At 31.5% G+C, this 26,054-nt stretch overlaps 1 protein-coding gene and 1 pseudogene across 1 annotated transcript; one reads left to right on the top strand and one right to left on the bottom strand.

Moving 5' to 3' along the window:
- Positions 1–3,861: 3,861 nt before the first annotated feature.
- LOC129286331 (L-type lectin-domain containing receptor kinase IX.1-like) lies at positions 3,862–18,575 on the bottom strand (annotated as a pseudogene).
- A 727-nt stretch (positions 18,576–19,302) lies between these two features.
- Positions 19,303–21,474, top strand: LOC129287297 (L-type lectin-domain containing receptor kinase IX.1-like). Its single transcript, XM_054923512.1, has one exon. It carries the CDS (start codon positions 19,328–19,330, stop codon positions 21,284–21,286), a length of 1,959 nt encoding a protein of 652 aa, XP_054779487.1. The 5' UTR covers positions 19,303–19,327; the 3' UTR covers positions 21,287–21,474.
- Positions 21,475–26,054: the final 4,580 nt, after the last annotated feature.

Raw genomic sequence — 26,054 nt, 5'->3', positions numbered from 1 at the left:
ACCCTGAAAGCTTTGAGTGGGATATGCTTACCCTTCAACTTATCCTTAAAGATAAATCAGTAAACCGTTATGCCCTTTTCAAATTTTTTTTTTTGTTCTATCCCCTTTTTTTATTTTATTAGAAGCATCATGAGGGCAAAGACGAATAATTAAAAGAAACTGCGTAAAAAAAAATTTCCATGCAACAGTAGTATATAAAATCTTCATGTGAAAATCCATAAGAAAAAATTGTTCACTGCTCATATTTTACTTTTCAAATTACTGCAACTCACATCGGATGTAACGATCCAAAATTTTAAAAATTAAATAAATTTTTTTTAATTAATATTTAATTTATTTATCATAATTTTAGGACAAGTGAGGAATAGAAGTTTAGTGAAATTGATATTGGCTATTTATATGAAGATTTAAAATTTAAAATCTTACTTAAATTAAATATTAATTTATTTTTTTTATTGGGAGAAAGTGTTAAAATGTCTTTGCATTTTTTTAGAATATAATATTAATAATATAAAAAAAAATCTGAAGGGTCTTCATTTGTAATTTTCCCATCAACTCTCACATATACATTATTTTTGTTTCCCTCTTTGTCGGTGAGCTACAAACCAGAGGAGAGAGAGACTTCAACTTTTCATCTAGAAATTTCGACCATCCCAACTCTTCACTCCACCGTCCAGCTCATCATCGGTGATGTGGGTCACCAGTGATATTCTCCTTCCCTTCTGTTCTTTGCTCCTTCGCCTCTGTTCGTTTCTCTGTCGTGGGTGTTATAGAAACTTTTCTTTCGTCTGAGAGCAAGAGAGATCCATTGATCAGAAGCTTCAAGTCATTCGATCCAGCACCTCTGTCCTTTTGCTATTCAACATGGTATTGATGAGAATAGGAGTTCCGCTTGCTGTTGCGGAGATGTTCGCCCAGAACCACAGCGTTGTGGTGCAAACCGTGAGTTCTTCCCTCCCCTGTTCTGTGTTGAATTTCATCTTTTTCTTTCCTTGATCTGTGCTTGCCGTGAATCTCCACTTTTGAGCATGGTTGTCGAAATTTTTCTCCTTCCCTGTATTATCGCTGTTCTCACTGGTTCGGTGTGGCTGTGGGCACTATTGTTGGTTCATGATTTTCCACCTCCGTTGTTTCTGTTGGTTTCTTCTTTTTTATACCATTTCTGTCGTGGTTGAATTTGGGCAGCAGCTTAAAATTTTTCCCTCCGTTGAATCCCCTGTGTGCGTGTGTTTTTATGGGTGATGTTGTAATTTGTTCCTCCTTGCTGATTCTATGTGTGTGTGAGAGAATGATTGGTGCAAATTTATATTTATTTTCTGTTCAATGTGCTGTGTGAATTTATTTGGAGGCAGTCACAGTGCGATTAAGCAAGCTAGAATTTTGGTCATGGAAGAAGAGAAAGTAGCATGGGCTTGAATTGTATTTAAATCATATTAATCTTGTGGAGGGAATAAACTTTGGATGCTTGAATAAGTTATGTATTGATGCTGTACAAATGTTGAAGGAATTGTAGGATCGGATATGAAGGAAGAACTTAGTATTAAAATTTGAATATTGGTGCCTACAAGGTATTGGATAAATGTTTGTTAGGGGAAGTCTTGATTGTTGATGATTTTTTTCCTTAAATGTCAATAATTCTCATAAAGCATAGTTGGTTCGGACGCTAATTACTTGTGAGTTTAATTTGAATGTTACAAGAGATTTTGTCAATTATAAAGCTAATGTGTTATTAGTTGAATTTTTGAGAGCTGTATGATTGGACAGAGAAGTGAGCAAGAAAAGTATTGAATGGATTGAAAAATTAATAATAAATAAATAAATAAATAAATAAATAAATAAATAAATTGAGGTTTGGTCTTCTTTGAGTTTAAATTGATTGTTAATGAGGAATTGAGTTATTGGGAAGCGGCATAAATTTTAAAATTGGTGATTGGAAGTATTTGAACAAGAGATGATATTTCAATCTATTGAGATAACCAAGTGGGATGAAGGTATCATGGATTACATGACAATACGAGAGCTAGTTATTTTCTATACTAAAGTTAGGAAAATCATCAAAGAATTTGCCTAAAAGCACATGTTAGGTTTGAAAAATAAAAATAAAAATAAGGATGTAAATTTTAAATGACTGGTGGCTTAAGGATAAGTCAAACTTCATTATGCATTAGGCAAGACATTAGGTTGTTGAATAATTGATGTAGTTTTATTTATTTGGGTTATTGTTAAAGAAATTTATTGTTATTCTTGTCTGGGTAATAAAATAGTTAAAGGAAAATTGAGAGGTTTATGAGGCACAAACTATTATTTTGGATGTTTATCAAGTAAGTGGATAGTGTCCCAACTGATATTCCAATAAAATTTTACCGAAATATTACATTTTTATACAAATTTTTTTTTCAACAACAATGTGATTATTGGATATTTTATTGATTAAAGTATTTTATTTTTGTAAAGATACCAGATTTGATAATTTTATTAATACAAGTTTGGATTTTAATTATGGGATTTTTATTCTGGTAATTATCGAATTGATACAAAGAATGATTCTTACGAGTTCGACTTTGAAATTTTTGATTATTTAATAAATGCAAGTATGAGCATTGAATATGAAATTTGATTTTGGCAAGTTTTAATGTTTAAAAGTATTCATGCGAGTTTGATTTTGAAAATGAGAATTGTATCTTGAAGGTGATGATTTTCTCGCATGTTTGAAAGTGATTTTAAAAAAGAACTGTATACAAAATACTGGTTGCTAACGGCAGTTCCGTTAGCCCTTGGCGCGCCCTGATACACCTAGCTAGCAGGGTGTTTATAGGAGGTGTTAGCCCCATGCGATGGCCAACGCACGTGGAATGGAGGGATGGTTATTCGTGAGCATTGTACTCACGTTTGTTTCGTGGCTTCAAGCCGCGTTTGATTAGCATTACCCTCGTGGACTATGTGTTCACGTTTGTTTCGTGGTTTCGACCGCGTTTGGTTATTTACTCTCATGTACTGTGTGTCCACGTTTGTTACATGTTCTGATAAGGCCCTACAAATATGAGTTTGATTACTTGGTAATTTTATATCTTGTGGGATTTAATTAGTAATTTATTTAATATTATTTATTTAGTTTATTTGCTTCTTTGAAAGTAAGTGATAATGACACTTGATTTGAAAATTAAATGGTTTAAGATTTTATTTAAAGTTATATAAAATTTCTCTTATTTCAGAATTTATTAAAATATTTTTATAAAAATCGTTATCTGTTTAACTTACATAATTGCTTCAAATTTTTCTTATTTTATGTTCAATTATTTATTGTTGGGATGTTATTCACTGGAAAGTTATTTTAGTTTCAGATAGTGTAGCTGACATTGTACGTCCTACTTCCAATAAGAGAATTTTTGCTAAGCTTGGTGGAGATTTATTCAGTAAATATTTCCTATTTATGTAAATATGAATTTATAAATTATGTCATGAAAATATAATTAGGTGCTCCACATAGATTATAGTTAAGGTCCTGATTTTCTTTGTTATACTGTCTATCTGTTGTTGAGGAATGGAACTCCATATTGCTGGGGATAAATTGTAAAATTTTTGTTGTAAAGATTTTAAAAGATTCTACTTATATGTTAGGTGCTGTCAAAACTACTTACCAAAAAAAAAAAAAAGTTGATATTTTGATTGTGTGAAAAGTAAATTTACATGTACAATTAAGCAGATAATAAGTCAAATATATTATTTTAGAACTTTCCTTAATTGAGGTTTTAAGGGACGGGCGTTTAAGTGTACATCCCTTACTGGTCACTCCTATATTTTGACGAGTGACATCGGAGTTATGTAAACTATACATTCTGAACGCGAGCAGTATCCACAAATTTATAGTGACATGGATATTGGCGAAACATTACAAGAAGTGATTGCAGTGAAACCAGAGGAGTTTGTGTTTGAACTAATAAATAATGTTGAGTTCTGGTTTTCATTTACCTCTGAAGCATCAGTGCTGGATGGAATTGAAGATGATGATGATCCCACTGCAGGAAGTTCATGATAAGTTAGTTCTGGATAACTTGAAGGAAGACAAGGAAATGGAGCTTCAAAGTTAAGCACATGAATTGCTTGCCTTATAGAAGGCCTATGCTTATGATCAGGATGAGCACACCATCGCCCAACAATCATGAGGCATTTGATTTGATCATGGTCAAAATCACCTTCAAGTCTTGAATCAACTGCTTCAAGAATTCTCCCACTTCCATAGAGTTCCCACACCCAATTCACTATATTTATCTCATTTTCTGGAGCATTTTGGTTTACAGATTTTCTTCCACAAGCTATCTCCAAAGCAACAACTCCAAAACTATGCACATCAGATTCCTTACTAGCCCTCCCCATAATAAGACATTCAGGAGCCATGTAGCCCATAGTCCCAGCCAAAGCTGTAGTTGGTGAACTTTTCGCATGGTCGACAAGTCTTGCTAACCCAAGATCTCCAAGTTTTGCATTGAAGTTAGAGTCTAGCATGATATTGCTTGACTTTATGTCTCCATGAACAACACACCGTTCCCATCCTCCGTGCAGGTACAACAATGCAGAGGCTAAGCCTTGAGCTGTTTTAAATCTTGCTGACCATCTTAGCAAACTTTGGTCCTTGAAGAGGTGAAAATCTAAACTTCCATTTGGCATATACTCATAAACTAGCAATAGTTCTTTTCTTTTGTGACACCAACCAATTAGTTGTACCAAATTTCTATGTCGCAGTTGACTAATAATTCTTACTTCTGAAGCAATCTCCTTCACTCCTTGTTTAGAACTTTCTGATTCTCTCTTTATGGCAACATAGGTGTTTGAATCTTTGAGGAAACCTTTGTAAACTTCCCCAAATCCTCCTTGTCCTAACTTCTGTGCATCTTTAAATTAATTTGTAGCACTTGCTAGGTCAGCATATGAGAATTTCTTTAGTCCTGTTCCTCTTTCAAAGTCGTCACGCATGTGCTTATCAAACTCATGATCATCCTCTTCCATCTTCCTTTTGTTCTTCCATACTCCTACCAAAACCAAACTGAACAGACAAATTAAAATAAACCCTCTAACCCCTAATCCCACTGCAAGTTTTGTCGTGTTATTATTTCTACTCTTCAGGTTCAAGCTCGAGCTCGGGCTCGGGCTCGGGCTCGGGCTCAAAGGTGTTTCTGAGAACTCGCTTGGAGGATCCCAATAATTATTTGATGAGAAACTCCATGAATTGATCTTATGTATTGCAGATCTGTTTCCAGTGGCAGCTGAGAAGCCAAAAGTAACCCATTCAGGCAGATACTTTCTGAGATCAACTATTTGATTTAGATGTTGCTGCACAGTGGTGCTGTTAACAAAACCAGTGAACAAAATGCTTAAACTTTGCGTACTTGAATTGTAACTGATGAAAGCTTCGTTTACCTTCCCTCCAGGGATATCAGCCAACCATGTCAAATTATTAACAGATCTCATGGAATTGATATTGACTCCCACGTGTTCCTTGGGAGGATCCCAATGATTCTTATAGATATCAAACTCCACAGCAACAAATGGATTGTCTGTTGAATTTAATGGCTGGTCATCAAGAGTCAGAGCCATAGAACCTCCTTTTGTGACATTGGGAAGCTCTGAACCAGCTGGGGCTAAGAAGAAGGCCAATCCATCTCCATAACGACTCTTTGAACTAATCACGAAGGTGAAATTGGTGGTGAAGTCTTTGATGTTCCCGGTGACTTTGTCCCACAGGCGCATTGGATGGTGATATGTGGCTCGACCAACACTCTCCTTCAAGGCTTGATCTTGCCAGTTTCTAATTAGCTGGATCGATGGTGGTTCTAGGTGAGCTGATCCTTCTTATGTTATGCGATTATTAGCTGATGAACTGAAACTAGGAAAGTTAAATGTTAAGGAGAATACAAGATTGGGGATCATCAAGAGCAAGAAAATCTCCTGTGGCATCATCATCATCATCATCATCATCAGAAAACGAAAATCCTGATTTTGTTTGTCTAAGAAAATATCCTGCTCGAGCTTTTCAGGGTGAGATGACTATGGAATCCAGGAGATTAATAAAATTATGTGTGGTTTTTCTTAGCCTACCAATGCTTACCATTCCTCCATCTCTTTAGTATTAAATTAAACTAGAGTTCTTCCTCGTGTGATGCGCGAGGAAAATTTTATCACACATGCTATAAAACATTATAATTTTAAAAATATTAACCTATTGCATATTAATATAATGACTCTTTCAATTTGTTAAACAGAATCTTCAACCTTTTATTATTTTCTCATTTATTTAGTATTAATTACCTATTATGTATTATTTTATTATTTTAGGATTATTATAACATTTAAACCACACAAATGCAATTATATGATAATTTTGTAGATTGTAATGTACAAGAGAATATATGAAGAAATAGATATCTCTTTTAATAAATTAAAAATAGCCATAGTTAAAAAATTTTAAGAAAATAAAGCCATAGGTATTACATTGTGTATTTATAAGTAATTAAAAAATAATAACTAATTTTAGTCATATATAAAATAAAAAATAAAACATAATTTATAAAAAATAAAAATTAAATATTATTTCAAAAATGTGATTTGAAAATTACTTTTGTATATTACTATTTTTTTTTTTTTTTTGAGGAGATATGAGTTTAAAAATATTTGTTTAAAAAACCAGTACAATGAATGATTGTTACTGTTTAAAAAAAAAAAGAAAAAGATGATTGTTGCAGATTGGATAAAGGAGAAAGAAAAAAAACAGTACCAATGTCTACGATTCCTCTATCTCTTGAGTATTGAATTAATTTATAGGTATCGAGGTTGGTCAAAGAAATATTTATATAGGCCTGAGCTCTCCATGTTGTCACCGGCTACTGCTTTGCCATCGTCATCACCTGAGTCTGCATTTCAGTGCTCAACAGTCAACATGTGAATCCCACCTTCCATTTTATTTTAAAATAATTCCAACCGTTCATTTAAAATTAATTTTAAGATATTTTTAAAATTATATTTATCAAATTAATATTATATCTGAATAGTTGATTTATAAAATTATAAAAAATATTAATATTAAATTAAATCCATAAATATATTTGAATAATTAATTTATATAATTTATAAAAAAATTTAATATTAAATTAGATAATTCATAGTAAATTACTATGAATCCACATTTGACGCCCATCAGCAAGGGGCTAATTTGGGCCTTCCATTTTACATAAGATAACATGTTACTCTGCTTGGGGTTCCATTTAGTATTAATGTATGTTAGAAAGAAAAAGTGTTTAGCAAAAATAAAAAATTGGGAATGACAGACTTACTTTCATTTTTTAATTGACAAGAGACAAAAGACGAAAGAAGATAAAAGAAGCGAGATTGATAAAGGCACCAGCAGTAAAATTGTGAACAAAACAAAAATATTAAAGAGTGACTAAAACTTTAAATAATTAGGACACAAAATGAATTTAAAATTATAAAAAAATTATAATAAGAAATAAATTATAATCAAATTTAAATGAATAGAATTTTAAGCATTCAAATGGAGAAATATTTAACTCAAATCCAAAGCCATGCTAATTCAATCGTAGCTTAAAGGAATAAGGAATCCATGGATGAGTCTTAATGTGCAATCTTAAATAACGCAAATAGATATAATTGATTGGCTGAAGGATATAATTTTGATCTAATTTAAATAGTTTTAGAACACACCTATAACATTTTTTTTAACTTTGTAACAATATATATACCCTCTTCATTTGAAAATATAAGTCCTATTTAAAAAGTTCTTCCAAATATAAGTCCCATATATTTAGATAATGTCAACGGCATAGCTTTTCCCTGTATATAGTTTATCATTACGTGCAATTAAATATGAGAGTTAATTGATATGGGAAATGTGCAACCTCGTTTTAATTGGCATAAGAGTGAAATTAAATTAATGTAAGTTTTAGACAAATTTAATTAGTTAACATGCTTTTAACTCACTTCCTTCAATTTTGAAAAGTTATTTAACAGGATTTACATATATTTAAGAATGTGTAAGAATGAGATACTTTTTTCATTATAAATTATAAGACATTTTTGGGTGGATATTTGGTGTTATGAAGTATAAGACATTTCAAAAAGAATAAGATTTTATTAAATGGGCTTATTCTAATATTACTCTCTCTCTCTCTCTCTCTACTTAATCTCCTTCAATCTCTCTTTTCAATATGTTAAATAGAGGATATTTTTTAAAGTTTATATTTTTATTTTTTAAAAAATAAATTTGTTAAGTGTATTTAATGAGATTTATTGGTATGTAAAATTTTATCTAAAAATCTTATAATTTGAGGTAAAGAAAGAATATTTTTTATCATGAGTGAACAAACATGCTTTTAAGATACTTCTCTTGTCCTATTTATAGAGTAGAAAGAGAAGAAAAAATTTAATTCTATTTATAGAACACTTGCTAATTTTTAATGTTCCTCTTATATTTTTATCCTTATTAAATGATTTGAACAAAAAAAATATTAATAATAAAATTTAAGAATATTTTTTATGGATAGAGATAAAAACTTATTAAATTTTAAAAATAAAATTAATAAAATTTAAGATTTTTATTAATTTTAATAAAACATATTAAAAATAATTTATAAATAAAATGAGAGAAAATACACGAGTGAATAAAAAATGCTTTTAAAATACACTCATAACAAGACAATTTCCATTCCTAAACATCGTTCTATGGGGAACCGTCATTATTTTATTCATTTATTTGCAAGGTGTCAATGCATGGAAAATGACAGTCCAAAGGGGTCCAATTACCCAGCAGATTCATAGCATTCGGCTTTGTGCACTTAGTGGTACTAAAATTGATTTCTTCCTGAGTGGGGGCCCATTTTTTGGAATCGAGGACAAAGAGAAATAGTAAACATCGATAGATTAAAAAAAGACGTTCAAAATTAGGAGGGAGTATTATGTTAAATTATTTATTAACAACTGAATTACCCTTAACTCAATTATTAATAAATCTTGTAGTTATTAATTTTTTATGTAAAACTTGTATGTAATTGTTTCAAATTAAAATTAATTTTGTCTTAGTTTTTTTTAACTCGATAAACATTATCTCAATTACCAAGCTTAAGACATAATAGGTGGGAGGGGGTCTCTCCTTTTTTTTTAACTTTTTTTGTCTCCATTTCTCTAATCTTGACTATTTATTAATTTTATAATTAAAAAAATTATTTAATAAAATAATATAAATGATCAAGTTTGCAAGAAATGGAGAAAAAATTTGAGCAGACAAAGAAGAGACCGCTCTCCCCAGTCCCCATAGTACGTACAATAAGTTTGTCAGATTTTTTTTTCATTTTAATTTTTTTGAACTGGATAAACGTCTCACACTGTAAGCTTGAGTACAATAAGTTTACTAGGAATTTATGTTTCTGATGAAGATATTATTGCTATTGTCAATTTTAATTCCGTCGATCTTGAAGAAAAAGAATTCTTCTGAGCAAGAGATGCTTGCGTCATTATTTTAAAACCTTATGATAATGAAAAAAAATAAAATAGTAAGAAAATTGAAACTTTGTATTAATCATTATAAGAAATAAATTTTTTGGAGAAAACTTAAAACAATATTTATGTGAAAATAGTAGGGAAGAAAATTGGGTCTACTCTAGGATAAGTGAGAAAAAAAAATACTTAAATTATGAATTAGAGAGAGTGCATTATTCAAGTAGAAATAGCGACATACAACAAAAACCTCGAAAGTTTATGCACTCTAACTCGTTTACTTCATTGCATTATTAATCTCTGAAAAATTATTATTCTTTTTTTAATAAAATAAAAATACAACTTTAATAATGTTTTTGGTCGGAAGAAAACAGATTAAAAAAAAACTGGAGAGATGAGGTTAAAAGATTTTAATTATTTTCCATACTTTTTTATTCTATATCTTTCTTTTATTAAAATTTTCTAAATCCACTAATCTATTCCTTTTAAACCGAATTTATTAAAATTCCCCCCTCTAGTCCTTCAAGCCAATTGGATTATAATTTGTCGTTATCCAAAATTGATTGCTTTCCAAATGGGACCAACTTCTACAAATTAAAGCACATAATTTAGATATATTAGACTAAGACAAACCTAATAGAATACGTATTTGCGAGTGACATTATGGACTTACGTTCATATAAAAATTAAGGGATTAGGAGAAACCAAAAAAATATAGATATTGATATCAAAACATGGTAAAAGTATTAGCACTAATTGTTGTAGTTCGTTTAGGATGAATTTAAAAAAATATTACTTTTTTTTGGTAAGTTAGAAACGGCAATTCTTAATGATTAATTGGGTCGTTCATGTGTAAAACAAATTTTTAAATTGATGTAAACTCACGGGACACATTCACGAAATAAAATGAAATCAAATCAAATCAAACACGAGTAATTATCAATTACTAGACATTAATTATCATCGAAAACTTGCATGGTTGGCCCCCAAAAAAATCGTAGAAGACATGATCCCTATTCGCGGAAAAGGGGGGAAAAATCACCTATGCTCATCAAGAAAAGTCAGTTTAATCAATTCTTAATTATTAAATGTAATAACTTTTTTGGAGCTAAGTCCCATCTGCAATTAAAATTTTTAACTACTCAGAAAACATTAGCAGGAATTGACTGAAAGAGGAGCATCAGCGTGTCTATTCTTGTTGTTATAGGATTAAAGATAACAAAAATATATATATGCAACTTTTTTACAGTATTTTTCAATTTTAAATTAGATTTCTATAATTTATTTTATTTTAATCAAATTTTTATAATTTAATTTATTACATTTTTTATAGTTAAAATTCTTGAATTTTTCTTTAAAAAAATTTAGAACATTTATATTTTTATTAAAAGATCATATAACTTTAGAATTAATTATATAGTCTTCATAATTCAAATTTTATATACATATAGAATTCCCATGAAAATTTAATAAAAATGAAAATAGTGTTTTATCTAGCAAAAAACAAAACAAAAAGAAAACAGTGTATTAAATTAAATTTTTTATTTTGACCAAAATTATTAAGGGTAAAAAAGTGCATTTTTGGCTCTAAGATATTTCTCTTAATGTAATTAAAATGGAGTATATTTGCCTTTGCCGTTACATTTTTAATGTTGACTGGTAGAAATATTAACTGGGATTCCAACATTATACTGTTAACCGTTAGGGAATTTAGTGGAAATAGAAAAAATGTTTTTTTGTAATTATTTTAAGAGCAAAATTGTTCTACCCAATAGTTTAAGGTGCTGAATGCTTCCTAAAGAATACTTCAAGGCAAAAATACACCTTTACCCAATTATTAAATCAAATTTTCTATAATAATTCATTATTATAGTTAATAATTCAAGCAAAAAATACACCCAAGTATTTTTCTTTTGAAAAAGTTAATAATTCATAATAATTCATTATTAAAGTAATTAAAATGGAGCATGTTTGCTTTTGCTATCAAATTTCCAACGTTCACTGACAGAAAGATTAATTGTGACTTCAATATTGTTGACTATTAGAAAATTTAGCGAATAAGGAAAAAATATTTTGTTTTAATTTAAGAGAAAAATTATTTCAGTCAATAGTTTGGGGTGCTGAGTGCTCCTCAAAAAATACTTGAGAACAAAAATACACCTTTATTCAATTATTAAATCAAATTTTCTATAAACTCTACAAGTATTTTTCTTTTGGGAAAGTTAATAATTCACTATTAAAGTAACCAAAATTGAGTATATTTATCTTTTCTATCAAATTTCCAATGTTGATTGATAGAAATATTAACTGGCACTCCAACATTATTGATCATTAGGAAATTTAGTGAAAATGGGAAAAATGTTTTGTTTTAATTATTTTAAAAGTAAAATTACTCCTGCCAATAGTTTCAGGTGTTGAATGTTCATTAGAGAATACTTTAGGACAAAAATACAGCTTTACTCCAATTATTAAAATAAATGTTCTATAAACTCTGCAAGTATTTTTCTTTTGGAAAAGTTAATAATTTATTATTAATTTTAACTTTCAGATATTAATATATCTAATAGATCAATTTATAAACATTTGCTTAAAAAATAAATTATATGGACTTAATTCAAAAGTAAAAAAATTAATTATAAGGAACCGATTAATTTTCCCTTAAAGATATACTTTTGTCAAAATAAATAATAAAAGAAGACTAGTGTGGCCTCACGGAGCAGGTAGGGACAAACTCACAAAATAGAATAAAATGTAATCAATGCATTTACAGTATGAAACCTTAATGAGTGTTAAAGGTTATCATCATTTTAGCTTAAGGTTAGGGTTCGAATTATAGCTTCTGTGTATGTAGCAATTTACTTGAAAAATGTCTACTCAGTACTATCAATTTCTTGGAAGAAATATTCTCTTTCCTGTCATATATATATATTAACTGCACAACAATATATATATATATATATACTCTCTTCGTTCCAAAAGTTAAGTCCTACTTAAAAAAATCTTCCTAATATAAGCCCTACATATTTAGAAAATGTATAGGGCATGGCTTTTCCTTGTCTATAGTTTATCATTATCTTATCTGCAATTAAATTTGAGTTAATTGATATGGAAAATGTGCAACCTTGTTTTAATAGGGATGAAAGAGAAAGGTAGCGTAATGTCACGGGATGAGAGTCTGGCGCAGCACACGGCGCCCGTGCGGCGTCCTGGAGGACCCCATAATCCTCAGGACAAGCCTTACCACGTACGGATCACACTGGTTTCGCCCTGCCATGGGCTCATCAGGGAGGCGGCACTAGCCCCCGACCAGTTGTGCACACAGTCCGAAGACTGAGGCAGAACACCCCCAATACTAATGTCGCCCCCTTTACCCATATTGTGCGAGGCTAACCAGCGGACCGTTCATTATCTTGGTCTTTACACGGTCACGGAAATATCATCTGTGACATTCTCCCACACCCAATCTAGCACGCCCTCGTGCTAGGGGAGAACGACTCCGCCCAAGGATCGTACGTACAGTACTGCCACAAACACATCAGCTTACTTGCTGAGTGGCCACCCGAGTCCTGCACTCTTCGGACCCACTCGCACCCGCGAGCCAACAGGAGTGGAGTCGACAACGGCCAACCATCCCGCCCGAGTCCCCACTTTTGGACCCACCTGCTCGGAGGCCTTTCTGGAGCGGTGCCGAGGCCGACCAGTCCCAACGTGGGACCCCACGCGCACACGGCAGTAAAGTACGTCCTGCTCTGATACCACTCTGTCACGGGCTGAGAGTCTGGCGCAGCACACGGCGCCCGTGCGGCGTCCTGGAGGACCCCATAATCCTCAGGACAAGCCTTACCACGTACGGATCACACTGGTTTCGCCCTGCCATGGGCTCATCAGGGAGGCGGCACTAGCCCCCCAACCAGTTGTGCACACAGTCCGAAGACTGAGGCAGAACACCCCCAATGCTAATGTCGCCCCCTTTACCCATATTGTGCGAGGCTAACCAGCGGACCGTTCATTATCTTGGTCTTTACACGGTCACGGAAATATCATCTGTGACAGTAAGTTTTAGACAAATTTAATTAGTTAACATGCTTTTAACTCACTTCCTTCGATTTTGTGAAGTTATTTAAACAGGATTTGCATATATTTTAGATTTTAGACCAAGTACGAATGAGATACCATTTTTTGTCATGATCACACTGAACAAAAATGATTTACAAAACCCAGTTGAAGAGCAGGTTCAGAAACGAACTCCGACCTTTAATCCGATGAACGCCGGTGGTATTTCGATTGAGGTTTGATATGGGGAATGGATGCTAGAAAACGTCCTTTTCGTCCAAGGGTCTCAAGGTCTGAACAACTTAAGAGGTAGAATTGACTTGCACTCTGGGCGAAAGAGAAGGACCGAAAGGAGTGTCAGGTGCTACCAACTCCTCTAGATTTGCAGTCCTCGCAGAAGATATGGGAGCTTAAATAAGGAAAGAAAAGGACAGGATTCTCACAAATAAGGGTTCAAATATGGTCTGGAGGAAGAAAATGGGTGATGAAAAAAGGGATGATTGTGACAGCAGGGTTGAGCAAAGAGAAGAAAACACTCAGGCTGCATATCCCTTGAGCCGAGAAAAAGCCACTTCGCCTATTCCTAGTCAAAATAAGCACATCTCTCAGAATAATACAGCGGTCAACAAGGAGGTTGTAGGAAAAATTTTCTCTTTCCAAGTTCACTCTCAAAAAAGGACAAATCAAGAAAAGTCAAATAAAAAAAGCAAAGGCGTAAGGGGTGGTATTGACGCGGGAAAAGAAAGTTCAAAATACTCTTATGACAAGACAATGACTATTCTTAAATATCTAGTGCTATGTGGAAACATCATTATTTGCTAGTGTGAATGCAAGGAAATTGATAGTCCTAACGGGCCAATCACTCAGCGGATTCATAACATTTGGACAGAGAGAGATAGTAATAGTAAACATTGTTTTAATAAATCCATGAATGCTTGATTTTAATTGAGATTGAATTAGAACGTTAATTGTTAGCTGCAGTTCTATTAATTTTTAGTGTATCTTGAACAAATCTTAATTAGCTTAATATTTGTGAGTATCACACTCACGCTTATTACTTCTATTGTATGACTTGCATAGAAAGTGAAATAATTTTGGACCAAATGAGTCCATGATTTAACAATTTTAATTTCTTAAGTTAAGGCTTGCGGGATTTAGGGTTTTTGTGCATATATTTTGTGCCCGTTATGCCTTATTTTTGGGGCATGACAGTTGCACACTAATCTAAATATGATCCCATTGAACTTATAACTAATGAAGGCATTAACTTTTCATGAAAAAAATAATATTATGTGACTTTAGTGCCATGGAAGCAATAAGAAACAAGAGAGAAACCAATAAAGATTGAAAAAAAGCCAGGTTTATTATTATTGTGAAGAGTGCAATATATACTAGGAGAAAAAGACAATTTAATAATGACTATTTAGAACAATATTATATCAAATAATATATTTTAATAATGGCATAATAAATAGTAAAAAAATCCTTAAAATATTCTAAATAACATTTGACACTATTGTCGAATAGCATTAAAATTAATAAAAATTAAATCTTATAATAAAGTGTAGTCTAAGTTATCTCCCTAAGAGTCAATGAACTAACTTAAATTATGATTATGAAAAGCAGGTATGATGAAATTAGTTTTAAAAAAACTAAATTAAAATTAAATAAATAAAGAAAATTCAATTGAAAAATTATTAAGAATAAATAGCACAATCAATCACAATCCAATTATCTAAACTTAATCTTTCTTGTTTACAAAATACATTAATTTTATTTAACTTTATTATTCTAATCTTATTATTTATTTTTTAAATTATCATTCAAGAATTAAACAAGAAATTAAGTTATAGATTAATTAAAATCTCTCTTGACCTACAACTATTTTAAATAAGCCACACCAAAAATAAAGCATAAATAATCACTCAAGCTAGGCCAAATTACTTTTACGATGCTATATTAATTGATTATAGCAAATAAAACCTCATATAAAATTTATAATCCAAAAATCATACAATAAAATTACCCTAATTAGCGATTGCAATAAAAGCATAAAATTTAGATGTAAAGAGAATAAGAGCAAATTAAAATAAAATTAGAATAAAATATTTTTTGAATATCATATTAAAAACTCTGATTAAAATTTAGGATCATAATTTGTGATTAATCACAAAAATAATTTTGCTCTCTGTAAAACTAAAAATCCAACAACACTGCATATTAAAATGAGCTCCTTTAAATTTTTTCGGCTGCCAACCCTAAAAAGTGATGCCTTTCTCCCATAAGGTAGTGTTTGGTTGGAGGGGAGGGGGGTGGAGATTTTTTAAAATTTTTCCTCCCTTTTACTCCAAAACCTTCCCCTCCCCCCCCCCAAAAATTTGGGAGGATGCCCCCCTCCCCTCCCCTTGCCCTCCTCTCTCTTTTCTCCCCCTCCCCCTCCCTCCTCTCTTCTCCCCTCACCTCCCTTCCCCTACATTTCCTCCTTTGATCTCCTTCCTTTTTCTTTTCTTGAACCAAATAGAACTTAAAAGTTGTGCGTCTCCTATAGCCACATGTTGCATCTCTTTATAATTCAATTCCGTGCATGTGGTTTAACAAATGAAAATAAATTTAAACAAAATTTTAAAGATTTATTTTTGATTCGATCTTCAATCATGCTTATATTCTTTTTATCTAAAATAATCTTCATTAATATCTTTCAAATTGAATTTAAAAGATTTGCACAAATAAAATAAAATAGCAACTATGTAAAAAAAATTAAAAATATTATTTACACTTTAAAACTCAAGATTTAGTTAGTTAAAATTTTAAAATTAAAATTTGACTAATAAAATCAAATAATATTCAATTAATTTCAATTAACCTCAAATAAATATTTAAAAGTTTAATTAAAAAAAAAAAATATATAAAATTGTCTTTTATCAACATGCTTAAAAGAGAAATAAGAAGAATACATAACATATTCCTCAACAATACAAGGTAGATAATAATCCTTTGTTTGCTCTTCGAAGTTTAACGACACTATATATGAAAAGACGACTGAAATATTTCTGATTAATTTAATGCTTCGTGAAAAGAATTGCCTTCTATTTTCATTTCGCAGCAGTTTCAAACTATTATGAATGTCATCCAATTTTAATGGTTTAGATTTATTTATTTATTTCATAATGTAAATATTGTAAGGTTATGCATATGACTAGATATTATAAATGTAACGGTAATTCATGAGGTCACTTATGCTATAATCTTATAATAAGGTCGTTAAAGGATTTATTTTTGTCCATGAGATTTTACAAGAATTAAAGGCCCAAAAGAAAATCAACATGATTAATCGCTATACGGCAATCTTGACCCTTTGGTGCAGCCCACATCTGTCAACATATGTGACATGCAAGTATACTGCATGTTTGTTCTGCCTGACGCCCCAAAGCTATATCCTCCTTGTGACACGTGGATGTTAGTTTGTCATATGAGAAGCTGGCTATTTACGGCGGAGGGGTTGATTGGGGAATTGACAAGGAAGGACCCATAAAAAAAATTAATGCCAAGTTATGATTTTTTTTTATAACTAATTCTCAAACTTAGTATTCATGGTCTTATGTTTTAATATTATAATTTTTAATTTGACATTATTTTTTTATGAGATCCTTATTTTCATTTTCCCTGCAATAATATGAAAAATTGTTACTCTCATTTTAATATAATAAAAATACAAATTTAATAATGAGTTTAGTTAGAACGGAGAGGAGATTTTATTGAGTTCAATTTTAAAAATTCAATAAATAGGATTAAAATATTTTAATTAATTTTTTTTACTCTTTTATCTTAGATTATAAAAATGTTAGAACTCTGTATATCTATTCCTTTTATGGGTAAAATTATACATTGACCCCCTAAACTTAAGTCTAGGAACACATGAAGTTCTAATCTCATTTTTGGTACAATGTTTTCTTTAACTTTTGAAAATGATATAATCTGGCTCCTATTATTAATAAAAGCTAACTTGAACCATTAGTCATTTTTTGTTATTTTTTGGATCCTTATTTGTAATTTTTGGATCCTTTATTATAATTTTTTTGATTATTTCTTTAATTTTTAGGTTATTTTTTTCTTTTTAATCAACTAATAGTTAAAGTTAATTTTTGTTAGGATGAGTGAGATGATTGCACAATTTTCAGCATCCGCATTCGATGCTCATCATTGGGTGCTCATCACTGTGATGAGCATCGAATGCAAATCAAGACTAGGAGCAATTTTGGCCTTTCATTTCAACCTTTAATCATCTCTGCCATTCTTTTAAATTAATTTTTAAATATTTTAATATTATGTTTAGTAAAATAAAAAATATTAAAAAATTTAATATTAAATCTAGACTATTTAGAATATATTTAAATGGTTAATTTATAAAATTATAAATTTTTTAATATTAAATTAGATCATCTTAATTATATCTAAATTGTCCAGATTTTATAGATAGTCAAATTGTGAAATTATAAATTTTTTTAATATTAAATTGAATTGCTAGATTAAATATGTACTTGTCAAATTGATAATAAACAAGTTTATTAAAATTTTAAAATTTTTTATATTTTTATATAATAAATATAATATTAAAAATATTTAAAAATTAATTCAAATGAATGGTAGAAATTAATTTAGATTGAAATAAAAGGCAAGGTTTGATGAGCATGCGATGCTCATCAAGTTGTGATGAGCATCGAATACAAATCCCCATTTTTAAAAGTTGAAAAAAAACATAGACAGAAAATAAATTTAGAGTATCAGACGTTCTCGACTAAGGGCTGCTAATTTGTCTTGAATTAAATCAAATTGGTGGCTTCCCCACCAGAGGAACCATTGACGGATTCATAGTATTGGCGAATGAATTCGTCGTTATTCAAAGTTGATGGCTTCGCTGATGGGACCAACTTCTGGAAAGCAAAATTGAAGGCTTCCCCACTAGAAGAACCATTGACGGATTCATAGTATTCATAATATGGCAGACTAAGACAGAGGCACATGAGTAGAAAAATATTTGAACCTATGTGTAAAAGAAAAACACACACGCAATGCCTTCGACTTCGTAAACATCTCATTTTGAAAATAAGTTTGAGCAGAGTAAATTTAGATAATTAATTTATAAAAAATATCAAAATTTTTATTGATGTCTTGGCCCTGAAAGCTTGAGCAGAATAATTTTATGATGAAGATTTTGCAAGTAACGGTCTTCTTCCTCTTGATAGCCCATGCCTTTTCCTTATCATTTAATTTCACCAGTTTCCTATCCAATGATGACATGATATCATTTAATTTCTCAATCAGCAGAATTTAATATATATACATATATATATTATTTAACTGGGCACATATATTTAACTTAATGTTATATATATATGTATGTATTTTATTTATTTAAATATGTTGATAATATATATTATCAACATATAGGTTAACATATATAAATATTTAAATCAATATTTATTATTAGTTAATAAATATATTATTTAATATCAATTAATATATTTTATGAAAATAAATATTTTTATGTATCATTTTATATTATCTATGTTATAATTTAAAATATTTTCATATGATAAAATTTTATTTTCTTAATTAAATTTACATATTAACTTAAATGTATTAATTACATACGTACATACATACATATATATATTATGTATTTTTATTATTTAAATAGGATGGCTTCTTGGTTTCCTCGTTTCCATAAGCATCTCACCCAGAAAAGATTGAACAGAAGAATTTTCAGGTGAAGATGTTGCTAGTGACAGTTTTGTTTCTCCTGTTACCACGTGCTTCCTTATTATCCTTTAACTCTTCCAGTTTCAACCCCAATAACAACGACATACAATGCAATGGATCAGCTTACCCTACACAATCATCCATCGAGTTAGTAACCAACCAGAAGGATGAAGACCAGAGTAACCGTGCGGGACGAGCCACATATCATCAACACTTGCACTTGTGGGACAAAGCCACAAGGAAACTGACAGATTTCAACACCAATTTTACCTTTGTGATTAACTCACTGGGCAGCACTAATTTTGGAGATGGGATGGCATTCTTCTTGGCTCCTATCGATTCACAGCTTCCTGATCCGCCAAAAGTGGTAGGAGGTTCAATGGGTCTGCTAATTGGTGGTGAAGAAACGATACTTAATTCAACAGATCATCCATTTGTTGCTGTGGAGTTTGATATCTATCCAAATACAGGCTGGGATCCTCCGGGTGTACATGTAGGTGTCGATATCAATTCTATTATGTCTGCTAGTACTGTGCCATGGTCGGCTAATATCACAGGAGGGGGCAAAAATGAAGCTTTCATCAGCTACAATTCAAGTATACATAATTTAAGCATCTCAGTCTCTAGTTTTATAAATAACACCATGAAGACGCAACGGCTTCATCTGATAGTTGACCTACGAGAGTACCTGCCTGAATGGGTAACTTTTGGTTTCTCAGCTGCCACAGGATCTTCTTTCGCAATACACAGGGTCAGTACATGGAGTTTCTATTCACAGGAGCTGCCAAATATTACTCCCAATCCAAGTCCGAGTCCAATCGTGAGCACAAATAGAAATGCGGATGCCACAACACTTGCAATTGGGTCAGGGGTTGGAGGGTTTGTTTTAGTTTTTGGGGTGGTGTTTTTTGTCACGTGGAAGAACAAAAAGAAAAAGGAAAATGATGACTCTAATGAGAACATGAGTGACGATGATTTTGAAAATGGAACAGGACCCAAAAAGTACTCATATGCTGACCTAGCAAGTGCAGCAAATTATTTCAAAGATGAGCACAAGCTTGGACAGGGAGGATTTGGCGGTGTCTATAGAGGTTTTCTCAAAGATTCAAACTCCGATGTGGCCATAAAGAGAATATCAGAAGGTTCTAAACAAGGGAAGAAGGATTTTGCTTCAGAAGTCAAAATTATTAGTCGACTAAGGCATCGAAACTTGGTGCAACTAATCGGTTGGTGTCATGAAAAGAAAGAACTGTTGCTGGTTTATGAGTATATGCCAAATGGAAGTTTAGATTCACATCTCTTCAAGGACCAGACGTTGTTGACATGGTCAGCCAGATTCAAAATAGCTCAAGGTTTGGCCTCTGCGTTATTGTACCTGCATGAAGAATGGGAACAATGTGTGGTTCATCGAGATATAAAATCAAGCAACATCATGCTGGACTCCAACTTCAATGCAAAACTTGGAGATTTCGGGTTAGCAAGACTTGTAGACCACGTGAAAGGATCACAAACTACAGCTTTGGCAGGAACTATTGGATATATGGCTCCTGAAAGTGTCACTACTGGAAGGGCTAGTAAAGAATCTGATGTGTATAGTTTTGGAGTTGTTGCTTTGGAGATAGCTTGTGGAAGAAAACCCATCAATCATGACGCTCCAGAAAATGAAATAAACATAGTAAATTGGTTATGGCATCTCTATGGAACTGGGAAAATTCTGGAAGCAGTTGATTCAAGGCTTGAAGGTCATTTTGACCATGATCAAATCAAATGCCTCATGATCGTTGGGCTCTGGTGTGCTCATCCTGATCATACTCGTAGGCCTTCAATAAGGCAAGCCATTCATGTGCTTAACTTCGAAGCTTCACTTCCTAGCCTTCCTTCAAGTTATCCTATGCCAACGTATAATGAATTTCCAACATCATTGTCAATCCTATCAAGCGCCACCAATGCTTCAGAGGCAAGTCAAAACTAGAATATAAGCTGTAGCTCCTCGTACACAAACTCTTCTGGTGTTACTATAGCTTCTGATGATTCGCCAAGTGTGTCACTTTTATATCTCACAAAAATTAATTGTGGTTATTGTACGTTTTGGGTTACTGCACAAAATCCCTGATGCATTGTTCTCATTTCTTGTATGTATGTTACAGTAATCTAAAAGAAGATAAGTATATAGAACTTATATGATCTTCTTGTGTTTTACCCCCCGCCGGAGATTCTTTACTGTCGCTTTTTGTTAAAGAAAGAGGAGCTTCAGCTGTTAAGTAATATATATATATATATATATATATATCACTGTTCGTTTGTGCTCATTCGACTTGAAAGACGTGAAAACAATGACGGATATATTTTACAACGCTTGTATCGAAGAAGAGATTTTAAAATTTATCCAACAAACAATTTTTTCCCTTGAAAGTGTCAATGCTTGAATCCGTGTCATGTTAGGAAGAATTTAAATTGAATACTTTTTTTGGTTAGTTCAAGATGGAACACTTTTCTGATAATTAATTGGGTCGTTCTTGTGTGAAACAATTCTTTTTAAAATTCTTATAAAAAATAAAATGAAATCAAGTCAAACATGTGTGATTATCAATTACAAGACATTATCATGGAAGACTTGTTGGCCGCGAAAAAGTCGTGGAAGACTTTATCCCTGTTGGAGGAAAAGAAGAAGATATCAATAATGCATACTTTTTTTCAAGTAATATTGTCACGCACTGAAATATAAAAGTGACCTACATGAAATCTCTTTGTAAAACACACATATCTTAAGTTTTAATTTAAGAAAAAGAATTATTTTTTAAATTTTAATTATATTTGTATTGGATTTAGAATATTTTTAATCTTTTTCCACCAACAGGCAATCTACTCCAAGAGGATCACTCGCAGCTACCAAAACGGGAAAGACTCCAACTCTAGGTCTTTTTATTATATTTTTGTCTTCCAAAAAAAAAAAGCCTTAATATTTGTGTAAAAATTTTGGCAAAACCACCTATAAATGGACTTCTTGAAAATTTTATAACAAAATTTTCAAACAGAAAATTTTAACAATCAAGAGTTCTACTCCTTCTAACCAACAAACAAGGTATAACAAGGAAAAAAAAAAACTTAACTATAGTTTATATAGAGCATCTAATCATATCGTCATGATATATTACATCAATAGGAGATATTTACATAATAATTCTTCACCCAGCTCAACAAAAAGTCCTTTAGTAGTTAGCAGTGCGCACAACATTAACTATGCTATTTGAGATTCAAATAACTTTCCAATAAATAATGTCCCAACCATAATATTTTATAGAATCAAAATGAATAAAATAAAAAAGTTAGATAAATTAAATAAGAAAGCAATTTAATGTAAACATATTCGTGAACTTAAAATAAAAGTTCCATATCACTTCAATGACAAAAACATTTAAATATATAATGACAAAGCAGCTTTAACATTTGATCTTGACAAGTTAAAATGATTAAATAAATAAGTAAAATAATAATAATTACTAAATTAAAAATCATTATGTATGAAATCACCAATTAATTAAAAATTCACATATTTTTGGGGGATTTATCAAAATAATTGATAAACATAGACATACAGTTTATAAATGTAAGCAACCAAATGCAGTTTATGCCACGAATACAAACGTGAACACACAGTCTATGAGGATAATTCTTAGTTCTCTCGTGAAAAACGGGATTACTAGCAATATGAATAGCTTCCTTGCTATCATAGAAAACCTTGACAGGTTCTACTTTAGTTAAACCAAAGTCTTTAAGTATTCTAGTTAACCAAATTACCTTTGCAACAGCTGAACCCAAAGCTCGGTATTCAGCTTCAGTTGATGATCTAGAAATCATACTCTATTTCTTATATTTCCAATAAACCAAAGACCCACCAAACTTCACTAAATATCCAAAAATAGATTGTCTAGAGTCATTGCAAGTACCCCAATCAGAGTCAACAAAACACTCCAAATTATTAATATTAGATCTTGACAGGTGCACTCCTAATCCTGGACTTCATTTCAGATATCAAACCACATGTAGTACAGCCTCCATATGAGACTTCCTTGGAGAACTCAGAAACTGGCTCAATTTTCGCACAGCATAACACAAATCAAGCCTAGTAGTTGTAAGGTAAGATTGTCTACCTACCAAATGTCTTTATGTGGTTGGCTCTTGAAGCAAAGGATCCTCCTTTTTTTCTTTTTCTTTTATGTTTCTTCTTCCTATTGTTGTCTGCAAGTACCTTTCCTTCTGCAGTTAACCTTACATTTTGCTCCATAGGAATGCCCAATGGCTTTGCACCACTAAGTCCTATCTCAAATATAAGATCAAGAGTGTATTTTCTTTGATTAAGAACAATACCTTTTTCTAATCGAGCCAACTCAATCCCCAAGAAATATCTCAAGTTACCTAAATCTTTGATTTTAAAATTTTGATGTAAATGATGCTTAACTTCATTAATAGCATGCATATTGTTCCCTGTCACAACTAGATCATCAACATAGCATAGAACAATAGTTATATCATATTCCTTTTGCTTAATAAAAAGAGAGTAGCCATACTTACTCTGTCTAAACCCCCTTTGATTAAAGCTTCAATAAGTTTAGCATTCCATTGCCGTGACGCATGTTTTAATCCATACAAGGATTTTTTCAATTTGCAGACTTTGTCTCTGCCATATTGCTTAAATCCTTGTGAAATTTTCATATACACTTCTTCATGGAAATCACCTTGCAAAAAGGCGTTGTGCACATCCATTTGAAATAAAGGCCACTAATGTTTCACAGCAAGGGTAAGAACTATTCTTAATGTAACCATCTTAAAAACCAAAGAAAAGGTATCAAAATAATCAATCCCTTCCTTTTGACTATAGCCCTTAGCCACTAATCTTGCTTTACATCTTTTTAAACTTCCATCAGCTTTATATTTTTTCTTAAAAACCCAACGACAACCTATAAGAACCTTCCCTTTAGGTAAAGTAACTATATCGCAAGTTATATTCTATTCTAATGCTTTCACTTCTTCCTTCATGGCATCCACCCATTTCTATTCCTTAACAGCCTTATCAAAACTGTAAGGGTCAGAAATGTTGTCTGCGTTTAATAAAAAATTTGTATAATCTGGAGAAATGCTAGCATAGGTAATATACTCTTGTATAGGATATTAATATCTTACCTTTTTACCTGTCTGAACACTTGCAGCTTGACATATGTAATCATTTAGCCGAGAAGGTGGTTTTCTTTGTCTTCTAAGTGCTAGTTGTAAATGTTGCTTAGTGTCAATGACTGTCTCATCTCCATGTCCTTCATTTAAGTCTTCCTCAGGATTGGATTGCTGTAAGTTTGTTCCAGATTGAGCGAAAATATTTTGTGGAATCACTAATGGTGATTCTTGTTCTTCAAAAAAGAAAAGATCTATAAAAGGAGGTTTGTGATCATTTTCTGAAATTAAATCCATTTTATTTCACTGATCCTTGAAAGGAAATTTATTTTCTAGGAAAGTAACATGTCTATTGATAAAAATATTCCTATTAGCAATATTATAAAGTATAAAGCCTTTTTGATTTGGTGGGTAGCCAAGAAAAATGCAAGGGTCAGATCTGGAAAGAAATTTATCATTATTATTAAGGATAATAGCAAAAGCTAAACACCCAAAGGCTCTCAATGAAGATAAATCAGGTTGTTTGCCATATAACAACTCATAAGAAGTTCTATTTTCTAATTGTTTAGAAGGTATTTTATTAATAAGAAAAGCAGTAGTCTTTACACTTTCACCCCAAATTAAAAGGAACATGGGATTGAAAAATTAAACTTTTAGCAATTTCTAATAAATGCCTATGCTTTCTTTCTACAACCCTATTCTGTTGGGGTGTATAAGGACATGTTGTTTCATGCAAAATTCCTTTACTAGCCAACAATCTTTTAACATTATTATTTACAAACTCTAATCCATTATCACTCCTTATTTTCTTTATATTGATAGAAAATTGGTTATTGACACAAGCAATAAAATTCTGCAAACATTAAAAAAAACATCACTCTTATGCTTTATTAAAAAAAGCCAAGTGCATCTTGAAAAATCATCAACAATGGTGAGAAAATATCTATGACCTTGGTATGTGGGCTCCTTATAAGGACCCTAAATATCTGAATGAATCAATTCAAAGCAGCATGAAGTGTTTGAATTGCTAAGAGAAAAAGGTAATTTTGTTTGTTTGCCACAACTACAAATTTCACACTTACTAAAACATGGAACAGAACCAAAAACTTCATTTTTAACAATCTAAATGTCTAATAGTATCAAATGGAGCATGACCAAGCCTATGATGCCATAATAAATGTTTTTGTCGAATATCATTATCACTATGCAGATTCATAAGGGCTTCCAGATTTATGCTCTTGCCAATTAGGTATAGCCTATTATTGATTTTACCAATCATTCTGGAACTCCCAGTTGATATCTCCTGCAATGTACAAAATTCAAGATAAAAGGATATGACACATTTATCTTCCTTAGTTAACCTAGACATAGAAATCAAGTTATAGCAACATTGAGTTGTATAATAAACATCAGTCAGCACAACATTATCAAATAATTTGACAACACCAGTATGTGTTATAGTAATTTTATCCCAATTTGGCATTTTAATTTTTCTTAGGGCTCCTAAATAGGGCTTAGCAGAGTCTAACATAGTGAGAGTACTAATTACATCACAAGTAGCACTAGAATGCAAT

This window comes from Prosopis cineraria, unplaced genomic scaffold (genome assembly GCF_029017545.1).
Source record: "Prosopis cineraria cultivar Desert tree isolate PC_DT_omini unplaced genomic scaffold, ASM2901754v1 PC11, whole genome shotgun sequence".
In the NCBI taxonomy this organism is placed as follows: Eukaryota; Viridiplantae; Streptophyta; class Magnoliopsida; order Fabales; family Fabaceae; genus Prosopis; species Prosopis cineraria.
The sequence above is the reverse complement of the archived record's forward strand: the minus strand, read 5'-3'. Positions and strand labels throughout refer to the sequence as shown.

What these genes read in the sequence shown, in the direction of transcription:
- LOC129287297 (XM_054923512.1), top strand. Translation starts at nt 19,328, where the DNA reads ATGTTGCTAGTGACAGTTTTGTTTCTCCTGTTACCACGTGCTTCCTTA.